At 33.2% G+C, this 24,718-nt stretch overlaps 1 protein-coding gene across 1 annotated transcript in view; it reads left to right on the top strand.

The window, feature by feature from the left end:
- The first annotated feature begins 7,959 nt into the window (after positions 1-7,959).
- The window catches only part of LOC134796096 (uncharacterized), a 127,934-nt gene continuing 111,175 nt past the window's right edge, over positions 7,960-24,718 (top strand). Inside the window, exon 1 of the mRNA XM_063768052.1 lies at positions 7,960-8,700. Within this exon, the coding sequence (XP_063624122.1) occupies positions 8,544-8,700 (157 nt within the window). The 5' untranslated portion in view covers positions 7,960-8,543. The remainder of the gene's footprint in view (positions 8,701-24,718) is intronic.

Raw genomic sequence — 24,718 nt, 5'->3', positions numbered from 1 at the left:
GATCAAGTAATATAAATGAGCACAAACTTAAAATTAATACTCTCGAGCTACTAAAAGAAACATATTAGTGTTCCCTTTTTCATAAACGTGACGAAACCGGTCAAATTGCATTGCACCACCTACCTAACCCGAGTCCCCAAATGTTAGCAAAAAATCAGACCCTTCCTTACTCTCCGCATTTTTTTATGCAACAGTACACTACCTACCCACGCTTGTAAGACCATTAACTGATAAGTTACCCATTAGGGTAAAGATAAAACAGGTTATTGTTATTAGAAAAGCAAATTACTATTTCGTAATATACAGGCGTTGATAGGAAACTTTAGTTTTTGATTGATGCGGGAGTCTCCCTCAAATATATGAAAAACAAAAACTAGTGTAATCGTTTCAATAATTTAAATGCCTAATAAGTGTAATACTTAACAGTTGTCAAGCACAATGAAATTTAAGGCTATAATTATATCCACTCTGCAAACAAAGGAGCGAGGTGAGTATTCGTGTAAGTAAATAAGACGATTGATATTAACAAAAGGATAATTATTGTTCGGAAAACAATATTATCCTTTTGTTGACAACAACTCTAACTAGCAGTTGGATACGAAAGGACTAAAAGGTTATCGCAACATGTCGTCTGCCTTCGAAAAAACGTTTTGTTTACATTTTTTCTTGCTCAGCTGAGGGTAGTATTTTTTTGTGTGAAATATAGTAAAATGGAGATTTATTAACACTAGCAGGTAGTTCGGCTGTTATCTTATACAGCAAGTTGGAACAGATGGGATTTCAAAAAAAAAACTTCCCTGTTGATTGATTACTTAACATGCCTACAACTTTAATACCAATCTGCATCCACCAAAAAGTCTCTATTTTCAAGTCCATCCACGTGTTTGGGAATAGTTTGGATCAGCATTTAGCATTTGGTACCTTCGCCGTAGCGCTTTTCAAGCCTAGCAGCGAAGTATAACAAATATCACGTTGAAAATTTACTAATATCACGATAGCATAGGTATTTATAATATTAAATTTAATGTTTGTACGTTAGCATTCTCAACGCTTACCTACCTAGGTGCTAGTATTTGAGGATAAGTTTCAGTCACTTTGGGCTAGAAACAATATGCCATATGCTATGAAACTATTATCGCATACAAGGGCATTCACTCCATTTTCCATTTCGAGTTCCCATGCTTTCCCTGAGCGCACCGTACTGTGACCACGGGACCCGCAATAACCGTGCATGTGCTAAATAATAGGGATCCACCAAATAACAGGTGGCGGCTACGCAATCTCTCATAACTCGAGGATTAAGAATAAATGTATGTTGGGAGTTGGTGAACTGTGCTTTATGTTATTCGGGTATGATTCCTACGATCCGCTTTATTATTTTACGTAAAAATGCCAAGCAGTCAGATTTCTATTAATTTACTTGTAATATATTTATGTTTGCTTGCAATAATATATGTCATACTAAATTTCATGTATTGTTTCTTATTTTAAGTGTTTAGATTTGACGATCGGTCTGGCCTAGCGGGTAGTGACCCTGCCTGCGAAGTCCTGGGTTCGAATTTCGAATCCCGGTAAGGGCATTTATTTGTGTGATGAGCAGATATTTGTTTCTGAGTCATGGATGTTTTCTATGAATTTAAGTATTTGTATATTATATTATATTATTGTCTGAGTACCCACAACACAAGCCTTGAAACGTGAGCAAACGCAAGTTTTACCCACTCTTGCAGTGTCTCTCGGACCGTGCAATGAACTTCACTAATCTGTGCGCATCAGCCGGATTGCAATTTATTAGCCGCCCGACATGTGTCCTGCACGCGACGTTTTGTTCACTGTTTTTGCGAATCGCGCTTATTTGGATACGTGGATAACGTAGGTTTAAAGGATTTAAGCATGCACCTCGAGCCAATGTGCATTTAAATTATGTGTGTGTTTCCTCGTTTCATTTTCACCTTTTGACGTGCAAAGTTTACGGAACTTGTAAAGGATTTTCCTAGCTATGTGTATTATAATCTCAGTACAGTATGAAGCTTAAAGTACCAATTTCTTACTATTCTGCAAGTACCAATATAGGTACTTGTCCTAGAACTTACTACGTACTTTTGTATGTTACCAATTAAAATATTCTGATACCAAAACATCTATTTTTTAATACCAAACGGATACGTAATGAATATAAATTAACATTGCATTAATAAGGGAGCGATCCAGTTAAAGTTTTGTACTCAGGTAGGTACTTTTATAAATAACTCCTTAATGGAATGACATGATAAGACCATAAACATACACTGGACTCTTAAAATTGATTGTTTATAATTATATGGATTACAATTACATCTTCATTAATAATTAATTTCCAAGTGATACATTATCTTAATTAAATCCCAATCAGTCAGCCTTTTGCATTTGCATCTGTAGGCCATTAATTTTGATGCCAATATGGCCGGTAGTAATTCACTGCAACACCTGGTGTCACAGTAATGCATTTCTATTGTTAGGTCACATGCAGACGTGTTGTCTGTCTATTTGGCGAATTGGTTTTGAGTAGTCGTCAATACTCTAACATTGTTGGCGCAAATAGAATGTCACTTGTTTTAATACACTTAAGGATCACTGGTCATACGAGATAAGAAGCACTAAATTAAGCTAAGGAAACGTTAACTAGTGACATAGTGATAAGCCAATTAAGACGCTGTGGTTAGCTAGGCTATGGTGTCGCGTGCACTTCCGACCTGAGTGTGCGGATGAATAGTTGATGATAACAAAGTAGTTAGAGTCAAACTAAGAAAAGTCTGCAGACATTTTGACAGTACACGCAGTGCAGGTTTTATTTTAAACGTCAAACTTCTATGAAATTATGACGTATAGTATAAATAACACTGGCACAGCGTGTGCTGTCAAAATCTTTGCAGACTTTTCTTGGTCTAACTCTATAAAATTATTGTATAAAAACAATACCTCCATAAACACCAATTAAAACAGTAAATTCGCGTACTATTAAAATTCATCTACACAGACTAATAAAAAAGCGCCAAACCATCAATCTGACGTCAAATATTTGATAGTTTACCCCTTAATACAGTGTGCAACCACCGTTATCGACTTCCATCAAGGAACGGCTTAACCGCCACCAACGTACAACTACTTACCTCGTTGTGACTGTGAACGACAATATTGCAATCAACCGATATGCACTCCCAACTATTAATCCGAAGCATCACATATAAAACCGTTGATATGAAGGAATTTATTATTATGAAAGGTTTTCGTCGTTGTTCAGAATTTCATAAGTATTATTGTAAAGCGAGTGGATATAGCTAATGGACTTAAATATCATTTGTTAGCAGAATTAACAGTACAGTCTTCTTATAAGGTGAATTACATGCTATAATTTATTCCATTGCCTTGATTTAGAAGCGAATTAAGCATTATGATGCCACAATTCACTTCGATCGCGTTTATTGCATAGCTGCCTCACGTTCGTCTGCTACATCAAGGCAGTAAATGCAACACGAATATTTGGACAATACCGAAAAATAAGTTATTTGTCAATAATACAAAGAGGTGGCGGCTACCTCGCACAACGTATCAGCATTGCGATACAGCGAAGAAATGCCGCCAGCATCCTTGGTACAATGCCTATTTTATTAGATTTAAGCTCGTTGTTAATATCGTTTAGTAGTGCCACTGTATATATCTTGTATGTAAATAAATGCTTTTACAAAATAATACAAAAGTTGATTAGGTTTTTATAATGTCAATAAACCACCATTACTCATGACCTAGGTTGAAACTAGATGAGAAAATGCAGGTTTTTGAATATCTCACGTCTAATTAGTTCGTACTGGTAGTGTGTAAAGTAAATACACGCAGGCAGCAATTTTGTGCGACGTAGTCATGCTACATGCTAGCCATAGATAGATACTGCAATGGTTTATTTAGTAGTTTAGTTTTTTTTGGTCTTCTTATTCTTCCTGCTAGACCTGTTCCCATTTACTTCGGGTCGGCCTTCCTTGTCTTCAATTTCCATCTAGTTTAGTTTTTTTGGTGTTGTGTAATAATTTGAGTTTGAGGTTTGTGATATTATGTATTTGCTATAAGTATACATGTAATTTGAATAGCAAATGTGCTCTTACCAGTAATCATATATAACATAAGATGCTTCTTTGATAGGAATTAAAAAGGAGCATGACAAAAACTTCCATTTAAAGTTCTACTCCCTACTTCAACATAATACCTTCAATCTTCATACAATATAAACAAAAAATATAGGTACCTATATATATTTTTTTTTCAGCATTATTTTAACGTAAGTTTCACCACAGCCAAGTGACCTAAAGTTCGAATGTTCACATTGAACCTTCACACAAATCTCACGAAGCCCAATCAAGCAATCCAAAGCGTAAAATCAGACGGTAGCTGCCACGCTACATTACAGCAAACGCTCCAATTCAAAACGAACCAACTCCACTACTGGTCTGCGTGTAACCAGCCTTTTACTCAGAAACTTTTTCATTTATACGTAGATAACTTTAATCCAACACGAAAGGCTGTAACTGCAATAGGTTGGTATATAGGTTGAATCATTTTAAGTATTCGAGAAGATTAACTCAGACTTTGACATCAATGTTCACTTCGTGGCCCATTTGATATGGTCAAGACTGAAGTTAAAAGGGAGTTGAGGTGATTATATGTATTTGCTGCTACCTGTAGCTACCCAAACTTACCTATTATAATAACTAGATATTTCCGAGTAATATCAATATAAGTTATACATATCACATAGAAAAAAGTTAGCTGCGGTACTAAACCTAAATTATTTTAAAACTTAATAGCTGCGTTACTGCTGCATTAATTAATTTGCAATGTTCCGTGAACAACTAAAAAATTGTGGAAACCGAGGGTACCTAGGTTCAAGTGCAAGTATCTTTGTTTCTTCAATTAATTTAATTTATGTAAGTATGTACAATTACCTGCAGTAATATGTATGTTACACAACGAAGGCCGCAAAAATATCTGACTCGATCTTATTTGTAGAGCAATAAGAGCGTCTCACACATTTATTGCAGGTGCCTGTACCTACAATACAAAATTTCACACTTAAATTACTGTTTGTTTTAATTAAAAAAAATTGTTACTTTTTCCGTGTCGATATTTAATACCTTGACTATAGACCTTTCAAATTTACAATAATAATTATATAATCTCCAGATATGAATATTCCCTTAAACTTAAAAAAAAAACAGAAAGGGTGCAATATTTATGTAACCAATGTTTGTTTTATTGCGATTTTTTTGCCAATGCATTCAAAATCCTACGGTTCATACAATACATCTCGGGAAACCTAAATAATGATAATGACTAAATAATAAATAATGACACACTTTGCATCCTTTTTAATTAAATATTGCTCTCATTCATATTGAGTTAAAAAACTTCATCCCGACTGGAACTCTTTTTTTTTTCATATTTATTCCATTATGTAAATCAGACCAGGGTACAAAGTCAATAAAGACTTAGTCATCATATCATGACATGACCTACTTTCGGTTCAACAACTTATTGTACGAACATGTTACGACTTCATGACTTGAACTATTGATTTAAATGCCTTTTAAACGTACATTTTAACTGTGTTGTTGTGTTTTAAACCAAGCACAATCATGTTACAAAAATGTATACTTAGGTACCTATATGTATATATACATATGGTTATATATGTAGTAAAATATTCGTATTAATTTAATAATTACACGCATATATCGGTAACGACGATGCAACTTTGTCGGGATACAGAAATAATTATACTTACTGCAGTGAATTACAGTTTTTAAAAATTCATCCTTTAAGGTCCAGTAAAAGGGGTTAAAAGTTTGTCTCGTGTACGAATATTTTATTTGTGTACCGAGAACAAATCCTTTTCTTTTGTGAGAAACTTTGAATGATATATTGTGGTAGACTACTATTAAGTACCTACGTGTCATAAAATCATCAAAGTCTGATCACGGTAAGTTTTTATGCCAAGTGCTACGTCAAGTATGGATATGTAGGTATTATGCATTCTTACTGTCAAGTTTGTGCACAGCTAGCGTGGCCAGAGTCTAATAAAATGCTATGCTATGCTATGCAATGCTATTTTGGTTGCAACCAACATAAAAATCCACGCAAACGAAGTCGTGGGCAACAGCTAGTATTTTTATAAATCGAGTTTTATAGAAAGTGAGAATAGGAAAAAGGTTACCAGTAACCCTGTTTCAAATGATTACTTAATTATTTGATGTTTTTATTTTTAGTCATAGATGTGACTAAGGGGCCATGAAATCTCAAGGGTGAAGCGTGAGTGAGATTTCTTTTTGTTTGGTTTAACGTATGACTAATTTTCATTTGGCTTTATCTTTGGCGAGATATCTAGTGGCTTTTGGTGCTTTGGGTCGAGCAGAGGTGTTAAGGTAAGTGGCTTAAAAATTGCCATTAGATAATTTTAAAATCTGTTTCGAACCTTTAACTACGTTTCTTAATATTTATGAAACTTTTAATTGCTATCTTCTACATGAATTATTGTGGGAATATAAAATTTTCTTTCGAAAATGTCGCCACAAATTACTTTCATTTTTGCAAATATGAATTAATGAATGAATTGTCAATTCTAAAAATCCACAATATGCATTTTAAAAATCGTATTTTCATTCTATACGTATCAAAAGAATATTTATCAAGATGTGTTGTGCGAATGACGAACAATTAATTAAATTTTAATTAGGTAGGTTAACTTTGTATTGCATCATACTTAGTTATTTTGTTATTTATTATACTTATCCTGTGTCTTCGTATCTCGAGAGCTGAAAAACATTAAAAAGCATGAAGTACCATTTTCTTTCTGACGAAAAATATATGTAAAATGGTTGTTACTATAAATCCGTGTTATTAAATTTTACAAATTTATTTACTAGTTGTTCTGTAATCTTCAATGTTAGTTAATATTACCGAAACTATATGAACTATGATACAATTGTGGATTAATTTTAGCAAGAGAGTCAATAAAATTAAAAATTACGGTAACATTTTATCCGCGTCGTTAACAATTAAACTCACGATTTGAAAATAATGCACACTAGGTAGGTATATTGAAATCACCTTTTTACGATTGACTGAAAATAAATTTTATACATAGGTACGCAGCAACACATTTTATTTCAACGCGTTTAACTATCATTTTTATCACCCGTATAGTTACAAAGGTTTCCACTTGATTCTAAAAGCCAATAAACCTAAAACACCTTCGGTTGCACAAAATGCTTTCAAAACCGCAATCGTAAAATTGAATGCGCTCAAAACTAAAAACAATTACCAAATTACTACGTTTATTACTTATAAAACACACACGCCTCCTAACACAGCGTCGAATAACCCGTTCCTGAGCGTTACGTGTCTATTAGTTTCCGAACAAAGAGCCGTTAACTTGTTCAACGTATACAAACGTTTTCAATGTTACTCCACTGAAGCTCGGGACCGAGTGAACGCTCTCCGTTTAACAACCCCGTGCTCTCCTGCCGTCCATTCTTACGTCACCTCACCCCATACCAAACCAGGAATCCTATTGGCTAATTCATTTTGCCGCGCTTTCTGAAACCCAAATTCAAAAGCTTCTCCACATTTCTCTCTTTCGATCATAAGGCAATCTTTTATACATCAGAAAGAGAAAGCTGTGCTTCGTCAACCGCTGTTGCAACATGATGTAACCAGTTTGAATTGAAACGACAATATATAGTAAATGCATGGGGAAGAATAGGACGGGGATAAAGTTTTGACGTTGATTGTAGTGGTAGAGTGCGAAGGGAACGTGCTACTGTGCGTTCCACTATTTATAATCAAATCGGTTTGCACTGGTGTGCGCGTGTAGTTACATGATGCACCGTGCCGATGTGTGTGCAGCGTCGAGGCAATGATGTGCACGGAGTAACCCTTATTACAAAATTCGCTCCCGTCGCGACCGCACGTTCAATAGCTGTCGCCAGTCGACCTCTTTTGTCGTGCGAAGTGCGAACTTAACTTGTTTACATCGGCTAGTCGGAGCGATGCATGGTGCGTTTCGCGCGGTTGTGTCATTGGCCTCAGCCGATTATCGCTAAATTACGTGTGAATTACGGACAATGCTCTGAGAGTTGCGTCAAAACTTTTTTGTGTGAACTTTGCGAGCTCAGACCGTGATCTCTTAGCGCCAAATTTTGAACTATTCCTGTGCCATCGATCGAGTGAGAAAGTGACTTTTTGAAGATTTTTTCTACAGAACTTTTACACAAAATATTGTCGTTTGTAAATTGAGGGAATAAACACTAAAAGTGATACTTTTTCGCAAATCATCAAAAACTGTCGTGAATTTTCGAAGTGAGTTCTTCATCAAGAAAACAGATCTGCCGATTCATGCAAATATTGAACAGATCTTGAATCATACATTCAAGCGGACACATATCATTTATGCATACAAAACAAACGGCGATCTATCCACGATTCCTCCGTAGAAAAAGACACTACGCCCGACAAAGATGGCTATAGCGTTCAACTTGCCGAGTGAGAGAGAGGCGACAGAGGAGAACTTCTCTAGACTGAACAGGCTTCTGGCTGAGCTTTACGATGTTCTGTGCCACATCCTGGTGTCTCGACAGCCCGGGCAAGAGACTCTGGCCCACGACACGCGTCGAGGTGAGTGTCCTGAAGCTAACACACCACCTTACCACTTAAGATGCAATTCGACCTACATCGTCAACTTAGTGATGGTAGTAGCCATCATAAAAGTGTCCCTGGCATCATCGCTCTTCAATACCATCAGATAAAATGAAGATTGTTTTAGATAAGTATTGTTAACGGTGATACTGCATAGCAGATCTGGACTATTGTTATCGTAATTTTAAGTCCATCCGTTTTTATGTAATTTTTGCCGAGATGTTGTGTCCGACTGCACTTAAATTGTAAATGGTGGTTTTTGCTGAATTAAAACCTAAGGTTAATCTTTGGTTTAATTCGGCTGCAATTCTAACAATAACAAATACTTATGCTTCAATAGATACAATTTTGCTTTTTGATTCGTACAGTGAAGTTCGACAAAACAACTCGTGATAAAAAATATTATTAAAAATTTACTGTAATATAGTAATGTTGTGCATTTACAAAAAGGTTATTTTTAATTTGGTTAAAATATATATTGATACAACTTGTCAATAAGTTCCCATGCTTTTATCTACCACCTATTATTTTAGTTTACCAGTGCTTACATTCTGCGGGTCTGCCAGCATTCAATTCCGCACCTATTGTTAAGTTTTGAATTTAGTTACATTTCCATTTTGATCTCTTATTTTGTTTATCAATTTTAAAATCGAAGTAGTTTGTTTAATTTATTATAATCACCTTTTGTAAGTTCCCGTGAGGTATATAGCATTTAATTTTTTATCGTGTAAGTACCTACCTATACATATAATTAATAAAGGATCTCAGTCTTTATTTTATTTCCAAATAGTCTCGATAGTCATAGTGCCCGTTAAGTGAATTATAACTTTTTTGATTAGACGCCAAATATTTTGTTAGAATTACTAACCCACGTGAAGAATTTATTGAAATTTACGAATAATGATTTCTTTAATAAATATTGTACATGTAATAAAATTATGGAATTAATGTATCTTTGTAAATAAATTCAATTCCATCAATATATTAGGTTTGTTACTATGACATTATTTTTAATATTTTTAATAACCCGCTGTTTTTGAAGTGTAAAATAGTACAGATTCCTTCTGTAATAAGGAAAACATTGATAAATATGCCAATAGTCTTTATATAAGTCACAACGATTTGTAAATATTGCATTTAAATGTTTGTGATTTTAAGTAAGAACATTTCTGCCTACATTTTTTATTATTTACAAACTATTACTATAGTAAGTGCCGCATGTAATCAATATACATAAACTGGATTGTGTTAATAATATTTCCCTATATTTTATGGGAAGTTGTAAAATAAATATTATTTTGTAAAATATCCTGTTTTAATTTTCCATCTTACTATAAAACCCATTAAATAATGTTTTTAAAGCAACAAAACTATTTACTTTACTTTAAAATGTGGGAAAATGAATGCAAAAGTAAATGGTAGGATACTTATATCATTAATAAGTACCTAATGCGTAGTACAAAAATCAATTAAACGAGATTTTGTAAAATTAGACCGTTTAGTTATTATAATATTTAATATAGGTTCATAAATTCCGTATTTTAAATGCAGTTTATCTATATTTTTAGCAACCATGTCAAAGAAATTAGAGAACAAGATTTATTTCGACGTAAACAATATAAAATTTATGGAGGAGTTAGAGTGGAGATTAGATCTGTCTACACTGTCAAAGAAATTATGTTTCAATTGTAGGTATTTAAAGTGAAACAATAATGACAATAAATAAAGAGAAATTTTAACGAACAACGCTACCATCGCCGCTAAAGCTCAAAGGAGTCTCGGCAATAGATCCAAAAATAACTTGTTTACCGTCCGTCCAGCATTGACCACGGAGCAAGACTTGTTAACAAAATATGGTCAAAAAGACGATGTCAACTAGCTGCGTACAAATTCTTTTTAACCGTTTTATTTTAATAAAGATATTTTTAGAACCGCGTGGGTATTTCAATAAATAATCAATTCATCTAGAAAAAATATTCAACTTCTTCTGTTAATAATAAAATATTGAATTATAATTTCAGTACCTATTGAACAACATGATATTTCAAAAATATTTAATATTTACCTGCTATTCAGGTAGATACAAAAAGATAAGGGTACAAGATACAGCATAAACATGTTTAAACAAGAAACTGGAGGAGACAGAGCTGCAGCGCGTTCTAAATCCTAGTTGTTTACAGTCACGACCTGTTTCAATCCAAGCGAAAAGAGTAAGCGGTATGTTTAGAGTTTGAGTTAAGTACCCAAGTGATTCAGCAATTTAAACAATTAAAAAAATAGTGTTGAAAATCCAAGTAAATATCTCATAAGAACAAGATTAAGTTGGTAAACATGTAAAATATTATCATATAAGAAAATATTATCCAGTTAAATTCGTTATAAATCCTATCAGATCCCATATTATCTATCTGAATCAAAATAACCTACCTATAAAATCCCAAAGGTAGAAACTAGTATTGTAGTAGTTTAAAACGTTGCTTTTTTAATTTTTCTTAAACACAAACTTAACTCTTCTTCACTAATTGATTATAATTACTATAATTTTATGTGAATTGGCTAATTTCCTACTAGTCAAATCAGATTCTTTTTTAGAACTGTCAAAACGATTTGCTAATATGGAATTTATACGACAACTTGTACCTATAGTGACGTCACGGTCAAATAACCTACTTTTTATATTCCAATCCGAATTATTAAATAGAAATTGTGGTTAAAAATAACTGCTATCTGTGTTTTTCAAATAGTTATCTGGTGCTCTATTTCGTGCACAGTGTGAAATAAATTATTTTAAGTAGAGGAAAGTACCCCATTGATTTCAAGCGATCAATCTCTTTCCGCTGAGTTTTTATGAGCTGCACCACACAATTGTTTGTAGCATTGGCAGTGGACTAGCGAAGTACGACGACGTTTGAAAGCGAAAACCAATCGTAATCGCGCGATCGTGAAAGAAGAAATCGAAACCATGGTAAGATACTTTACTTGCTAGAATGGGTAAAATAACACTAGTCTGTAGATTTTTTAATTTTCGATTGCTGTTTGTACTAGTGTACTGAATCAGACATACTCGACTTCACGTCTTCGATAATTAATATATAAAATAGTTAACTACTTATTCGTTTGCAATGTATATTTAGAAAAGAAACGTTATTTGTTTCTTCCATAATTATTTGATAAATTAACAGACTGAATCCAACATAAGCGTATAAGTGTAAGTATTATTAAAGCTGTACCTAACGAACTTCACTCCAGAATCAAAAAGCAAAGTTTATCATTTGTGTGGTCCTTTGTTTTTAGAAAAAAGTACCAACATTTTACTATGCACTACTAAATCCGCATTGAATGCATCTGTAGCTTTAAGGTCTTTGTATTAAGGTCCATCAAATTTCACAGTCCTACAGTGATGGTAAAATAACGGAGGTAAGTCACGGTAATGTAACAGTTGTGATTGTGCCTATGTCGATTACAATTGAAGTGGAAAGGTACGCTCCAATGACTTTAAATATTTTTTTATAAAACAAAAAATATTGATTGCTTTCTGTCATTGAAACTTTATATTTTAGGATAAATATATTACAACTGTTTATCTAGTGCTTTTACTAAAAGTAACGAATTACTGATAACTATAAATTTATAGTATTTATATGTAGGTACAACCACGACTTCCACCAAACCATAAAATAAATAATAATAATATATATTATATGGGCATAAGATCCAGCAAGAAAAATTTACCTACGTAAGCTCAAATAACAGTTCAAACCGAACCAGAAAAAGTTACATCAAAACTGCCAATAAACAATATATTCTTTATTAAATGATAAACAATATGATATTAATAAAAATAGTCCACCCACAGCCGAAATAACACAGGAACAAGCATTGAAAATTCGACACACATTTTCTAATGTACCTAATGTAGTAATAATATGACTAAGTAAGGATATTATGATAATAACAGGATTAACCGGTATTATTTTATGAGATTTAGAATTTAATTAACCACTCCGCTATATCTGATACATAACACTTTAGCTCTTTGATGCCTGTTTTGTTAAAACCACAGAATAAAACTAAGCAGATCTGAATGGTGTCATTACGCAAAACAGACAACACGCTTATTTTCTTATAAAATCATAAGATCAAGCAAGCTGTTGTTTTCTTAAAGACAATAGCTTAGTTTTGGGACTAAATCTAGTTTAAGACATTAGTCCGTAGTTAACGATAATAACTACTTACCAACAGCCTCAGTCAAGTGGTACACCTTCAATACCTACCATTGACCTCAAAACTTCTTAAAACTTTAGAACATCCACAAATCCTTTAATGTATTCCACAGGTGCTCTCCAAAACAGGTGCTCTTTTTAAAGACAGGTCCTGACACGTTCAATATCTTTGTCCCGGTTTGCCTCTATTCCCGATTTGGTTCATTTCGTCTTTTTTCATCCTTTTCTGTCGACGAGGAACGAATGATAATTTATTGCAACGGGCTTTGAATTTTAAAAGCCCTCAAGTTTTATTGCGTTGATTATTTTGAATTCAGATTTTATTGCCGGTAGCGTATTTAAATGAGTTTTTTATCGGACTGAATTCGATTTAGTTTCGAAACTTTAGTTTAAAGGATATATTTAAGTTGTCCTCTTCTCTACCTTGCCCTTCAAGTTACAACTGAAATGTAGCCAATAACACGCTGTAAGATTAGTATCATCACTTAGAGCCTTTTTTTATACCACTTCGGTAATCTAAAGGACTATTGCAAACTATGAATTAATTAATATAACCGTATGAGATCAGTTTCAATATTTAACATTACAATTATATGTAATGAAAGAAGTATTTTAAGATTTTTAAGTATACCGTTTGAAATATTTCTCTTGACTAGTACGATAATATAAAACTCTAAACTTATAGTTCTCGAAATATCAAATAGGTTTTCGAATAACAATTAACTAGTTAAGAGAGTAAGTACAAATTTAATATTCTTTTATGACCATGTTCCATGACACCCATTTAATTTTAATGTTTATACAACGGTCGGTTGTGATTACCCTTGTCTGCCATACTCTTTGTTTGTTACACTAGATATTATGTTTATAAGTCAATAGTGTAAAAACTCGTTCTATTAAAACATATTTTATACAAATTTGCAAGTTGCGGTGCTCGTTTATTTCACGGCCCATTAATTTCATAAGGAGATAAGAAGAAACATCTTTGTATGTGCTTTGGTTAACCCGTCATCAGTTCATTCCGTTGACCCTCTCTTTAAGAATATGTATATTTGAAATGATTAAAGGGTCAGGGGCGCTTAGTCTTCAATAACTGTAGATGTAGGGTAACTTAAAAAGAATAAAACACCTGTGATTATACAACTACTTATTTTGAAACTGGATATGTGTAAAAAATATGTAATAGGTTGGTGGACTGTATTTAAATGGTAAGAGGATTTTACTTTCGATATTGAGTACCTATATTTAATTATGTTTTAGTATTTAAAAAGAATTAGAAAAACACATCATTTGACACAACCAATCAATGAAATCTGAAGATCTATAAAGTCAAGTTTCTTTTTTAAGACAATTTTGGATTTATAATAAGAAAGAAGAATAAAGCCTCCAAAGAGTCTGCAATAATTTGATTACAAACTGAATATAATATAGAAACTGCTGGACCTTGAGATATTTCATTTCTATATAAATTTCGACTTATCTATCTCGTATTCAATATTTAATAGAAAGTCCATATTTTTGTAAATTGATAATTATCATCAAAATAACCCCTCTCCTAAATTTCTTCATCACAATCAATGTTTCCCTCCTCGCCTGTAGCCTAGGTTTATTATTTTACATTCGACTGCCAACTAACCTTCGACCCCTAGATAGCATCGTAACTAATAACCTCCATCATTAGTTAACTGCATTCGCTCGTGTGTTCAATATATGTTCATGTTAAAATGTCAAGGAGCATCATGGTTTTCTTTAAAAACCTACAATGTCTGCTTTGTGATTTAAGAAATCTATCGACCTAACCACAACTAAACTAAACTTCATATTGAGCTGTAACTAAAATTGTCGGTAAAAAAAAATTGTAATCACCAAAAACAACTGGTGAGAAGCTTGATTAACTTAAGTTAATACTATATGCTAGTAACAGTTTACAAAAATAAAATACTTTTGATCTTTTTAAGGACTAATCTTAGCAGATGCCTTCCCAATTATTAATTTACCACATATGGTTGTTCTTTTATATAAGTATTACAATTTCGTTAGAATGTACTTTCCACTCGTTAGCCGACAATGTGATACCCTTCGACAATAGCAAAGATATATGTAACTCCGTATAAGATATGTAAATAAAGTCTAAGAAAAAAACGTGCCTCGGAAATCAAGAAAAAGTCAGTCTCGAATAGATGGCGCCATACCTTTGGCCTATTCTCGGCTAGATGGCGTTGACGACATCGTTTGATATTTAACAATTTGAACACATATCAGTGAAAGAACATGGGTCAGTATTGAACAATAAAAATTAAAAATCATTTATCCGTATACATATTTTGATTAATTTATACATTTTCAATTTTATTTTAAGATTTAATCATGTGTCGATAGATGGCAGTAAATGTACCGTGACTACAAAATTTACTATGGCAATAGCCCTCTATACTATCTATTCTCTTTGACAATAGTGAACCTACACATCGTTAGCGAGCCTAGTACTTACAGATTATTACGTATATATAGGTAAGCAGGTACTTATATCCGACATATCCGATGTGTATGACAATTATTTCCTGGCACATCATTCAGATATTTTATAAGTACAAATTTTGTTCCCCTTTCCAGGCTTTAACATCATAAATTTACTGAGTTCTTACCAAAGAGGCTATTGTACAGTAGTGGACACGTGTGATCAATTATATTAAGACAAAGACACCATTGTGTAAGCTACGGTGACATGACACAGAGTATGTTGTGAATGTAGATACTTACACCAAAGTGACATAAGTAGCTAAATTCAAGTTAAATGCGTATGTAGAGGTATGCGCGTAGATTCGCAATATTAAAATTGAGTAACTCTTGAGTTTTAAATAAAACGCAACAAGATTACTAGTTAGCTTAGAATAAATTTAAAAGTGGAAAAATTACTGTCTTGGGTGAGACTTGAACCCACGACCCCTGGATCGATACTCCAGTGCTCTGCCATCTGAGCCACCAAGACCTCATCCATAGCCAGCAAATCTTTCCACCATATTATAGGTCAAGGGGACCCTTAGCGACATCTAGCGCAAGAGTGTTACACTTCTTAAATGGCTACCGGAGTTCCAAGTCATATTGGAAATTCAACAGTTACGATGTGCTACCCATACTAATTTTAATTTTAACGAATTCTACGCTTAATAGCATCGTTCGCAGACGTTTCTGCTTGTTAAAAATTAAAATTAAGATTACTAGTAGTCGGTACACCCTGAAATTCAGTAAAATGCTGCAAATGTTTTTAAAAGTATGAACATCGATAGGATTGATCTTTAGGCCACTTGAAAGATACAATACCGTCAATTTTTTTTGTAAAATATACCTGGAATAATACGTAATATCTTCATTATCAAGTATTTTCATTATTACAATTGATGGACACTTATTTACAGTCTCTCTGTCTATGTATTTTAAGTACTCTATGAATGTTATGATTTTCTAAGTTCAGTTCAAGTTTATCTTGCTTGACTTAATAATAACGTTACGATACTTTACGGACACCGATATAAAAGCTATTATTATGGCACTTCGTGGGAAATTTATATGGCTCATTGATTCCCGTGTTTGATGCACAACAATGTAAGTTGGAATAAACAAACTAAACGCAATAAGTAAAAATAGCTATGAAATTTTATGTCAGCGTCGTAGAATCGTTTGTGTACTACATTGAAGTAATAGATACATCATTTATACCAATTAGTATCTACGTACATCAAGAAGATTATATTTATTCATTTCATAACGCATGACTTCCCACATCACTTATCACTGGAATATGTAACTACTGCAAAAATATACTTACATCAATGGCACTATGGTTCCCTTAGTCTGCGTGTCTGTCACCTCTGCCTGTCTATTCGTTTCTCACAAGTATTTGTTTTGCCACGGAAAGATTTTACTTTAAACTGATTGCAAACATTTGTATCGCACCAACTATCAGTAGCCTTACCACGACTGCCTTATCAGTGTCAAACTGACATTCGCTAACGTCTGCGTAACTTATTTTCGATACATCTCACTCGCACTAATATGCGAGTACGAGCGAGATGCATAAAAAGTAAGTTATGCACTCGCTAGTGTCAAACTGGTTTTATTACTATAAACAACTCTGTATCTTTAGGTATTTCAATAAAAGTAAACAAATAATTTGTACATTTTCGGGTAGTTATAACATTTATTGATTAACCAACCAAATACAAAACCACCTGGATCTGTCACTGAACGACCTGACTTTAACCTACATTATTTGATCGTGTAATGTTTTCATCTACCCTCAACTAGCTTAAGGAGCCATTTGAGGGTATATTTTGTACTTTTATTTAAATACCTAAAAATACAGACTATAAATCAAAATGTGTGAAAATCGTCAGATATTTAACTGATATAGTACAAATCTTTCCAACGTCTTCATAGCGACCAATCAAACCAAGCCTTCTTAAAACCTTATAGAATCGTGACCTGTAACAAAATTACGGTTTCTGGGCCCAGGATGAAGGGCTATTAGGAGCAAACTGCACATTCGGAGCAATCAAAAACCGGTCTCAGGTTCGAATATGGACCCATAAAAAGTTACGGTAACGGATAAAGGATGGCTTAGTCAAAGTTTTGTTTTAAAAACGTTTATGAGGAAAAAATATTGAAACTGCGTAATTGTCTCTTTATGATCTTAAAAGCTGAGATTTCAATTTTTGGTAAGTATATAAATGTGTATTTTACAAAGAACATTAAAAGTGGGTATTCAATTAAATTTATTAAAATGGGTGAATACGTTAGTTTCCCTATCTATTTATATCTTATCCCGAAATTCAGTCTGTCTGACGAGACTTTTTTTTTGCTAGTACAGGAAAACTATGTTTAGTAGTATGTATCTTAAAAACACTACTCTCGTAAGTATTAGGTACGTAACTAGGTAAACAGAATTTACCCTCAAATGGCTCCTTAAGCCAGTTGAGGGTAGATGAAAACATTACAATCATGATCAAATAATGTAGGTTAAAGTCAAGTCGTCCAGTGATAGATTCAGGCGGTTTTGTATTTGGTTGGTTAAACAATATTATAAATGTTATAACTACCCGAAAATGTACAAATTATTTGTTAACTGTTATTTAAACACCTAAAGATACCGAGTACAATGGAAAATATCCTTATTTTAGGAACGCAAAATATTACGAAAGATAGTGAAAAGGCTGCTTGTTTTAATAGCTCTAGGTTCTATTATTAAGCTAGTAACACTATAATGTAGGTACTGCCATGACCCGTGCAAATATTTATGACACATTTAGTTTTACTCATCGTTGACGACTTGACGAGTCTCCAAATAGTTAAACAATGCCGAATTTAAGTTACTTTACGGAGGAGTGTCAACCGCTGAAAAATAAATAGGTAAGTTTAGTTAATCGGCTAGGTGGATAAGTAAGTACAACAGGTAAGTAGGTACAATCTGTTTACCTAACATTACAAGAGTTGCAAGCCCACAGCAGACGGACTGCACGCTTGTTTGCCACTGTCGTGGTTTATTGGTCAGTCCCCTTCATCCATAACGAGTACTTTTTAGGGTTCCGTACCCAAAGGGTAAAACGGGACCCTATTACTAATACTCCGCTGTCCGTCCGTCCGTCCGTCTGTCACCAGGATGTATCTCACGAACCGTGATGGCTAGACAGTTGAAATTTTCACATATGATGTATTTCTGTTGCCGCTATAACAACAAATACTAAAAAGTACGGAACCCTCGGTGGGCGAGTTCGACTCGCACTTGTCCGGTTTTTTATTAGTCCTGAAATTATTAGGTTCTAAGTATCTGGAGCGAGTACTCTTATGAATTGTGATAGTACTAGTATTGATATTTAAAATATCTGTAGATATCTTATAAAAATAAACTCTACATTGTAAATAACATTCAGAAATTTACAGGTATGTTGCGCCATCACAAGATAACATCGTTTGTTGTGAATAAGCCGAAAGTAATTCGATTTTAACGATACATTAAACCCTACCTACCAAAACAGAAAAAGTAGAGATTAAAACATGGTTAAAATGACAAAAAAATAGCGATAACTTTTAATTTCTTACTGTTAAGCTACCGGGCTTGACTTCAAACGAGTTATCTACCTGGGACCATCGCTTTGGACTTTGGAGATCTGTGAGAATACTCTACTACTGATTTGACTCTTTTATTATTTAAAATCCCGTCCTTTACTAAACATAGAAATGTGTCAAATGACATATTTGGCTTGTAGATTTAATACAGAACTTATCGCTCAAAATTCACATAAGTATATGTGTATGTAACAGTATGTACTTAATTTATCAAATCAACCAGCTACACAATTAGAATAGAATAGAATAGAATAGATTTATTCGTAAGCACAAACGATCGATACAATACATAATATAAAAGAATTTTTCAATACCTTGCCTTTGGTTGCCGCGATTAGACGTTAATCATAATTTTATTAATATAAAATAAAATTACTTAAATGGCTAACAAAACAACGTCACGTCACTGTTAATTTGTTTTTCTACTCGTCGACTGTAATTCTTGAATTAAGATTTCTTATACCAAATTGCAATTGGGTATTTTTAATGTATGGGCTCCCAACTCAACTATAATATTCATTTCGATACAGTTTAGTCAACTATAATGAAATTCACCAATCACAGCTCGCCGCGATCAAGAGGACGAAACAAAACCAAAACCAACTCAAAATAATTATTTATTTTAGGTTATATAGTAGGAACAATTGCTTCATAAGTCAGAAACGCGCATGTGACACCCTTAATATAGCAACATCTAAGGACTACGAAAACCACTTAGCGTTGCTTGTTAGTCTCCATAGGCTACGGTGGCCGAAATCGAGAAAACAACTGTCTAAAAATTGAATTTAGCGCGGAGCAAGTACCAAGGCCTCATGAGTTATGAGAAGGTGTCGTTGACCAGCCCGCCGGGGCACGTACCAGTATGAAGGTATCGCGGCTGCTCGCGTATCTTAGCTTTTGGTTTGGTTTGTTTGTATGATTCTACTAGTTTAAAGTATTATTTTTGTTGACGCGTAGAAAAAGTATTGTATACAATAGTGATATAATCAAGCTTTTCAATCTCGTACCTTACTTAGACAACTCAGCAAGCTTCGTTGTCTAAACACGGTACTCGACTGAAAAACTCTCTATTATATCACGATTGTATAAAATACTATTAATTTACTTCTCTTACCATGGTATCACCCGCAGGTACTGACTGTAGGTATTAATAAAACGAACATACGCTCCATATTAGAATATGGCTTTAAGAACAAAGTAAAACTAAATTTAATTTAACTCGCTACTAACAACTAAAAACACGGAATCCTATATTTGTTAGTCCAATTTTTGTATAAGATGTATGTTAGATAAGCTCGATATTGATGCAGAGAATTCTCGGTGACTTTTTTTCATAGTCTTTTAAAGATGCTACGATGACCTCTGATGACCTTTTAGAATTAAGTTTATTATCTTATTGTTTTATCTTTGTAATACCTACATTCTTGTTAGATTAGAGTGAAGAACATGGTATGTCAAGTAACGTAAGCCAACTGCACGTTACGTAGTAAAATGTTAGTGACTTAGGTACTTTATAAATTTAAGTATTTATATCCTATTATACTCGTAAGTACCTCGTTTTTTAGTATAGGTAAGAAAAACTCTACACGGTTTTGACGTGTCTCTTTATTGAAAAGCACTTTTGAAAAATAAGTCACAGGAAACTTGTAACAATTATAGAGCATAATTATGTAATGTTAATTATTATTTTTTGGTTTGATAAGTAACATTACAATTTTTTAAAGCGTTTTTCAAGATCATGTAGTCTTTACTAATGCTAAAAAATTAGGTATAAATTATATTTTCATGCATTTAGGTTTATATTTTGTAAATAATATTCGTAATGTCAGTAGGCAATACAACTGGGTAGGTTTGCGACTTTTATAAATATTGGAATAAAGTTAACATCGTCAAAGATCTATTACTATGAAAATAATATTTTTTGTTGTTGTTACAGGTAAGTTCTTGCATTTTCCATATCTGTCATATCTACAAAAGGTAAGTACCTTCAATATAAACTATTATTAAATAAAATATTTCAAACACACACATCACATCTTCAAAGCTTCGAAACAATGTAGTTGTAGTAATTTTTACCGTTATAATATTATTTAACCACACAGTTTAATCACGTTACCATCTTTGTAACTGAAAAACAAAACTACAACAAAAACCAAAAAAATCCTTAGACCACTCTTACCTTGCCTTTCTAAAATTATTTGACGTTCAGATTTGATCCTTATTTCTTAGTGGTCTGGGTAAAGGTATCTTAAGTGGATAGTAAAGCCGTGTTTGTTTTATTTAAAGACGATCGATCATAAAAAGTTTATTAGACGTCAGATTAACTTTCGATCTGAAGTTAGAGGCGTAATGTGACACGACCTTTATCCGACGATCGGTGGTATAATGAGATGATATATGACTGTATGTTATGTATCTACGAGTTATTCTTATAGTACATATGTATAGCAGTTGGAAATATTAATGTTTATTTTTTTATTGTGTTATGTTTTTTTTTATTTAGAATTAGATTGTATTTTGAAATGTTTTTTTAAGCCTATTTGTGTGTCCCACTACTGGGCAAAGGCCTCCCCTCCCCCATTCCAATATAACTTGATATAAATATTAAAATTCAATTAAAATGATTATTTAATTACTACGTGTATACGTAGATAGATGTTTCAATTATTTACCCCAATACACAAATACTTAGTGGTAGAGGCCTTCTAAGCAAACTTTGCACCGATTTTACAAGACTAATTATTAGATTGCCACTTTGATGCAGCGTTAGATTGGTCCGACTTTAGATTACTATTAGTCGACGATAGAGCTACAGTTAAAAAAAAATACCACAAGTCGTAATAAAACTAGCTGTTTATTGCAAGTATTTAGGTTCATTAATTAATTTATGTTTTATAACCAGAGATTCGATTTATAATTTTGAAATAGAAACATTTTACACCTATAAATCAAAAGTAAGTATACCTAAGGCATAAAGTATCTAATCTACAAGAATTCGTCTTGGTTCTATATGAACAGCATACAGAATATACAGATCAGCAGGATAAAACACAAAGCAACACTGATATTAGTTCTTAGAACTAATATCAGTGAAGTAGTTTTCTTCAAACCAAAACCATCACAAAGGCTTCCACGCTTCATTTAGCAAGACTATATCGAATGCATCTTCACTTGCATCCAGCCTTAATGGTGCACTCCAACATCGTAATGTCACATGAACTGATAAATTGGCACTCAGCCGAGATTTTGTTACGCTTTTTTAACGTTTGCTGTTAAGAAGAAAATGCAATTTATTATTAAAGTGAGTTTATATTGCTAACATCATAGCATTTACCCAGACTTACTTAGCAAGTCAAATTATACAGTATTTATAATATTTAGATTGTAAAGATACATTTATTAGTGAAACCTTAAAATTGGGAATGTTAAAGCACGATTTTAAAATTATGTCGAAAATGTCGTAAGAGTTCGACCCACCAAAAAAGTTGAATAGCAGACCCTGGGCTCCAAAGGCGTAACTGAGGACAAAACCGGGATAAACTCTAATATAAAAGACAGAGTTACAAAAAGTGGTTTACCGTATTTGATTAAACAGTTACTCTTAAATGTATAATATATGTGTTCCTTTATATTATTACAAAATGCACATAAGTTGTAAGAAGCAAGGCAGCTAAACATCGCTTTGTCTTAGCGGTTATCGCGACGCACTTATTATGCGCAGTTAATGGACTCCAATAGTCACGACTGCGATATTTAATGTCAAATAACACTTTGATGAGTGCATAGGTTTTTGTTTAGTCATTTTTGTGATTGACATTTTTACATCAGCCGTTGGCGTGTACGATGAAAGGCGTCAATGGTTATTTATCGCAATAGCACTTTACGGCGACCAAGTTTACATTAGAGGAATTTGGTGCAGTTTTGTTTTAAAACATTTAAAACTCCATCTACCTATAAATATTTCACTTGTAGCTTACAGTAAATAGAGCTTATATTAAGTAAGATAACAAATTATGTAACCCTATAATACCATAATAAAGCTATGACAAGATGGTTCCTTGTAAATCATTCAGCGTACATTTAAGTGATTTAAACCATTAGTCGATTAACGAACATAAAAACTGGGCACGTGGCGTCGCCTGGCTCTCGACTCCTTGATGATGACGTATGTGGTCGTTAATATCTGTTATATGGCATAGCAAACATATGGCAAATGTTGAAATATAACGTCCAAAATTAAGAATTCCAGCTTTTAAAATTAAAATACCATTTATAATATTTAAAAATAACCTCTGTTGACTGATAATAGTGACAACTGATACGTACCTGAGAAGTATAACACTGTAAGTGCCATTTTAGTAATTTTACAGGAGAGGCGATTTTGTGTAAAAATTTGTCCTGCAAGGTTTTTCGAAGGGTATAAAATGATACACGAGAAGTTTATGTCACAGATTTTTTATTAATCAATAGTAAATATATTTGAAATTATCAATTGTTACTTTATGAGATATTATTCAGTTATTTAAGGTGCATTTTTAAGGAAAAACTAAAATAACTACCCCACATACAGTGTTCTGCTTCTAAACTCATTTCAAATCTGAGGAGTTACAGTAATATTAAATTATATACAAATACTATTTGACCATGCTTTTTATAAGAATAGTAAGTAGTTTTAATGCATATGATTATTTTAACTAACTCTAACTAATTATAAATGAACATTTTAACATATGATTAACAAAAGTCGCGTCGAAAGTCTGGAACAATATACCTCCGCCTTTGAGAAACCTGCAAAGTATTCATAGCTTTAAGTCAAAGATTAAACTGTATTTACTTAATCACCAACGTAGCCAAGAAGCCTACAGACTTGATACCAGCTGCCTGTAGTTTGTAATTTTACTTATGCTTACCTCAAGTGTTTTGTTCCTTTGGCCTGACAAGGGTTCATCATTCCTTTACGCCATACTTAGTAGAGTGCTGTTATGTTAGTATTTCGTACATTTTCGTAAATTCGTCATCCTACAATGCTGTTTTGCTAATAAGCTAATCTTACAAGATTTTTTAACGTAGATTTCATGAACGCTCGATATTGGTTTGGTCTGACATTGTGACATTGCTTTTAGTTAGTGTAGCCACCGTTGGCGCTAGTAGTATATACAGCTGTAATGCTCAGCCAAGATATGGTCGGACCGGATCGATACAGCGATTTAGAGCACGATGCTTGTTTTTGTATTAATTAATCTTAATTGTAAATAGTCGTTATGTTGTATCTTCTTGCTGTGTAACTTTTTTCTTATTTAACTAACTGTTTACTGTATGTTATTTCTGTCTTTTTTCTTCTTGTCTGTTACCTTCCGTGATTCTTCTCACTTGATGGTCTCATCGGAAGATCAGCGCTGGAAGCCACCAGCAACATGCTGAGATGGGGCCATTTCGTGGCACTTTAATCTTATTTTGTGTTTTCTTTTATACTATGTACTGTTCCGATTGTTTGTGCTTACGAATAAATCTATTCTATTCTATTCTAAATAGAGAGTTATTTCACCAAAAACTACAATACGAGTACCTATGTAGTTACTTATCAATAGTTACATCGTGAGACAATATCGTGTACGTTGCTTGCCATGAGGTAAGTCAGTATAGTATTTTTT

The sequence above is a fragment of the Cydia splendana genome, chromosome 1 (genome assembly GCF_910591565.1).
Source record: "Cydia splendana chromosome 1, ilCydSple1.2, whole genome shotgun sequence".
NCBI lineage: Eukaryota > Metazoa > Arthropoda > Insecta > Lepidoptera > Tortricidae > Cydia > Cydia splendana.
This window is presented reverse-complemented; position numbering and strand designations above follow the sequence as displayed.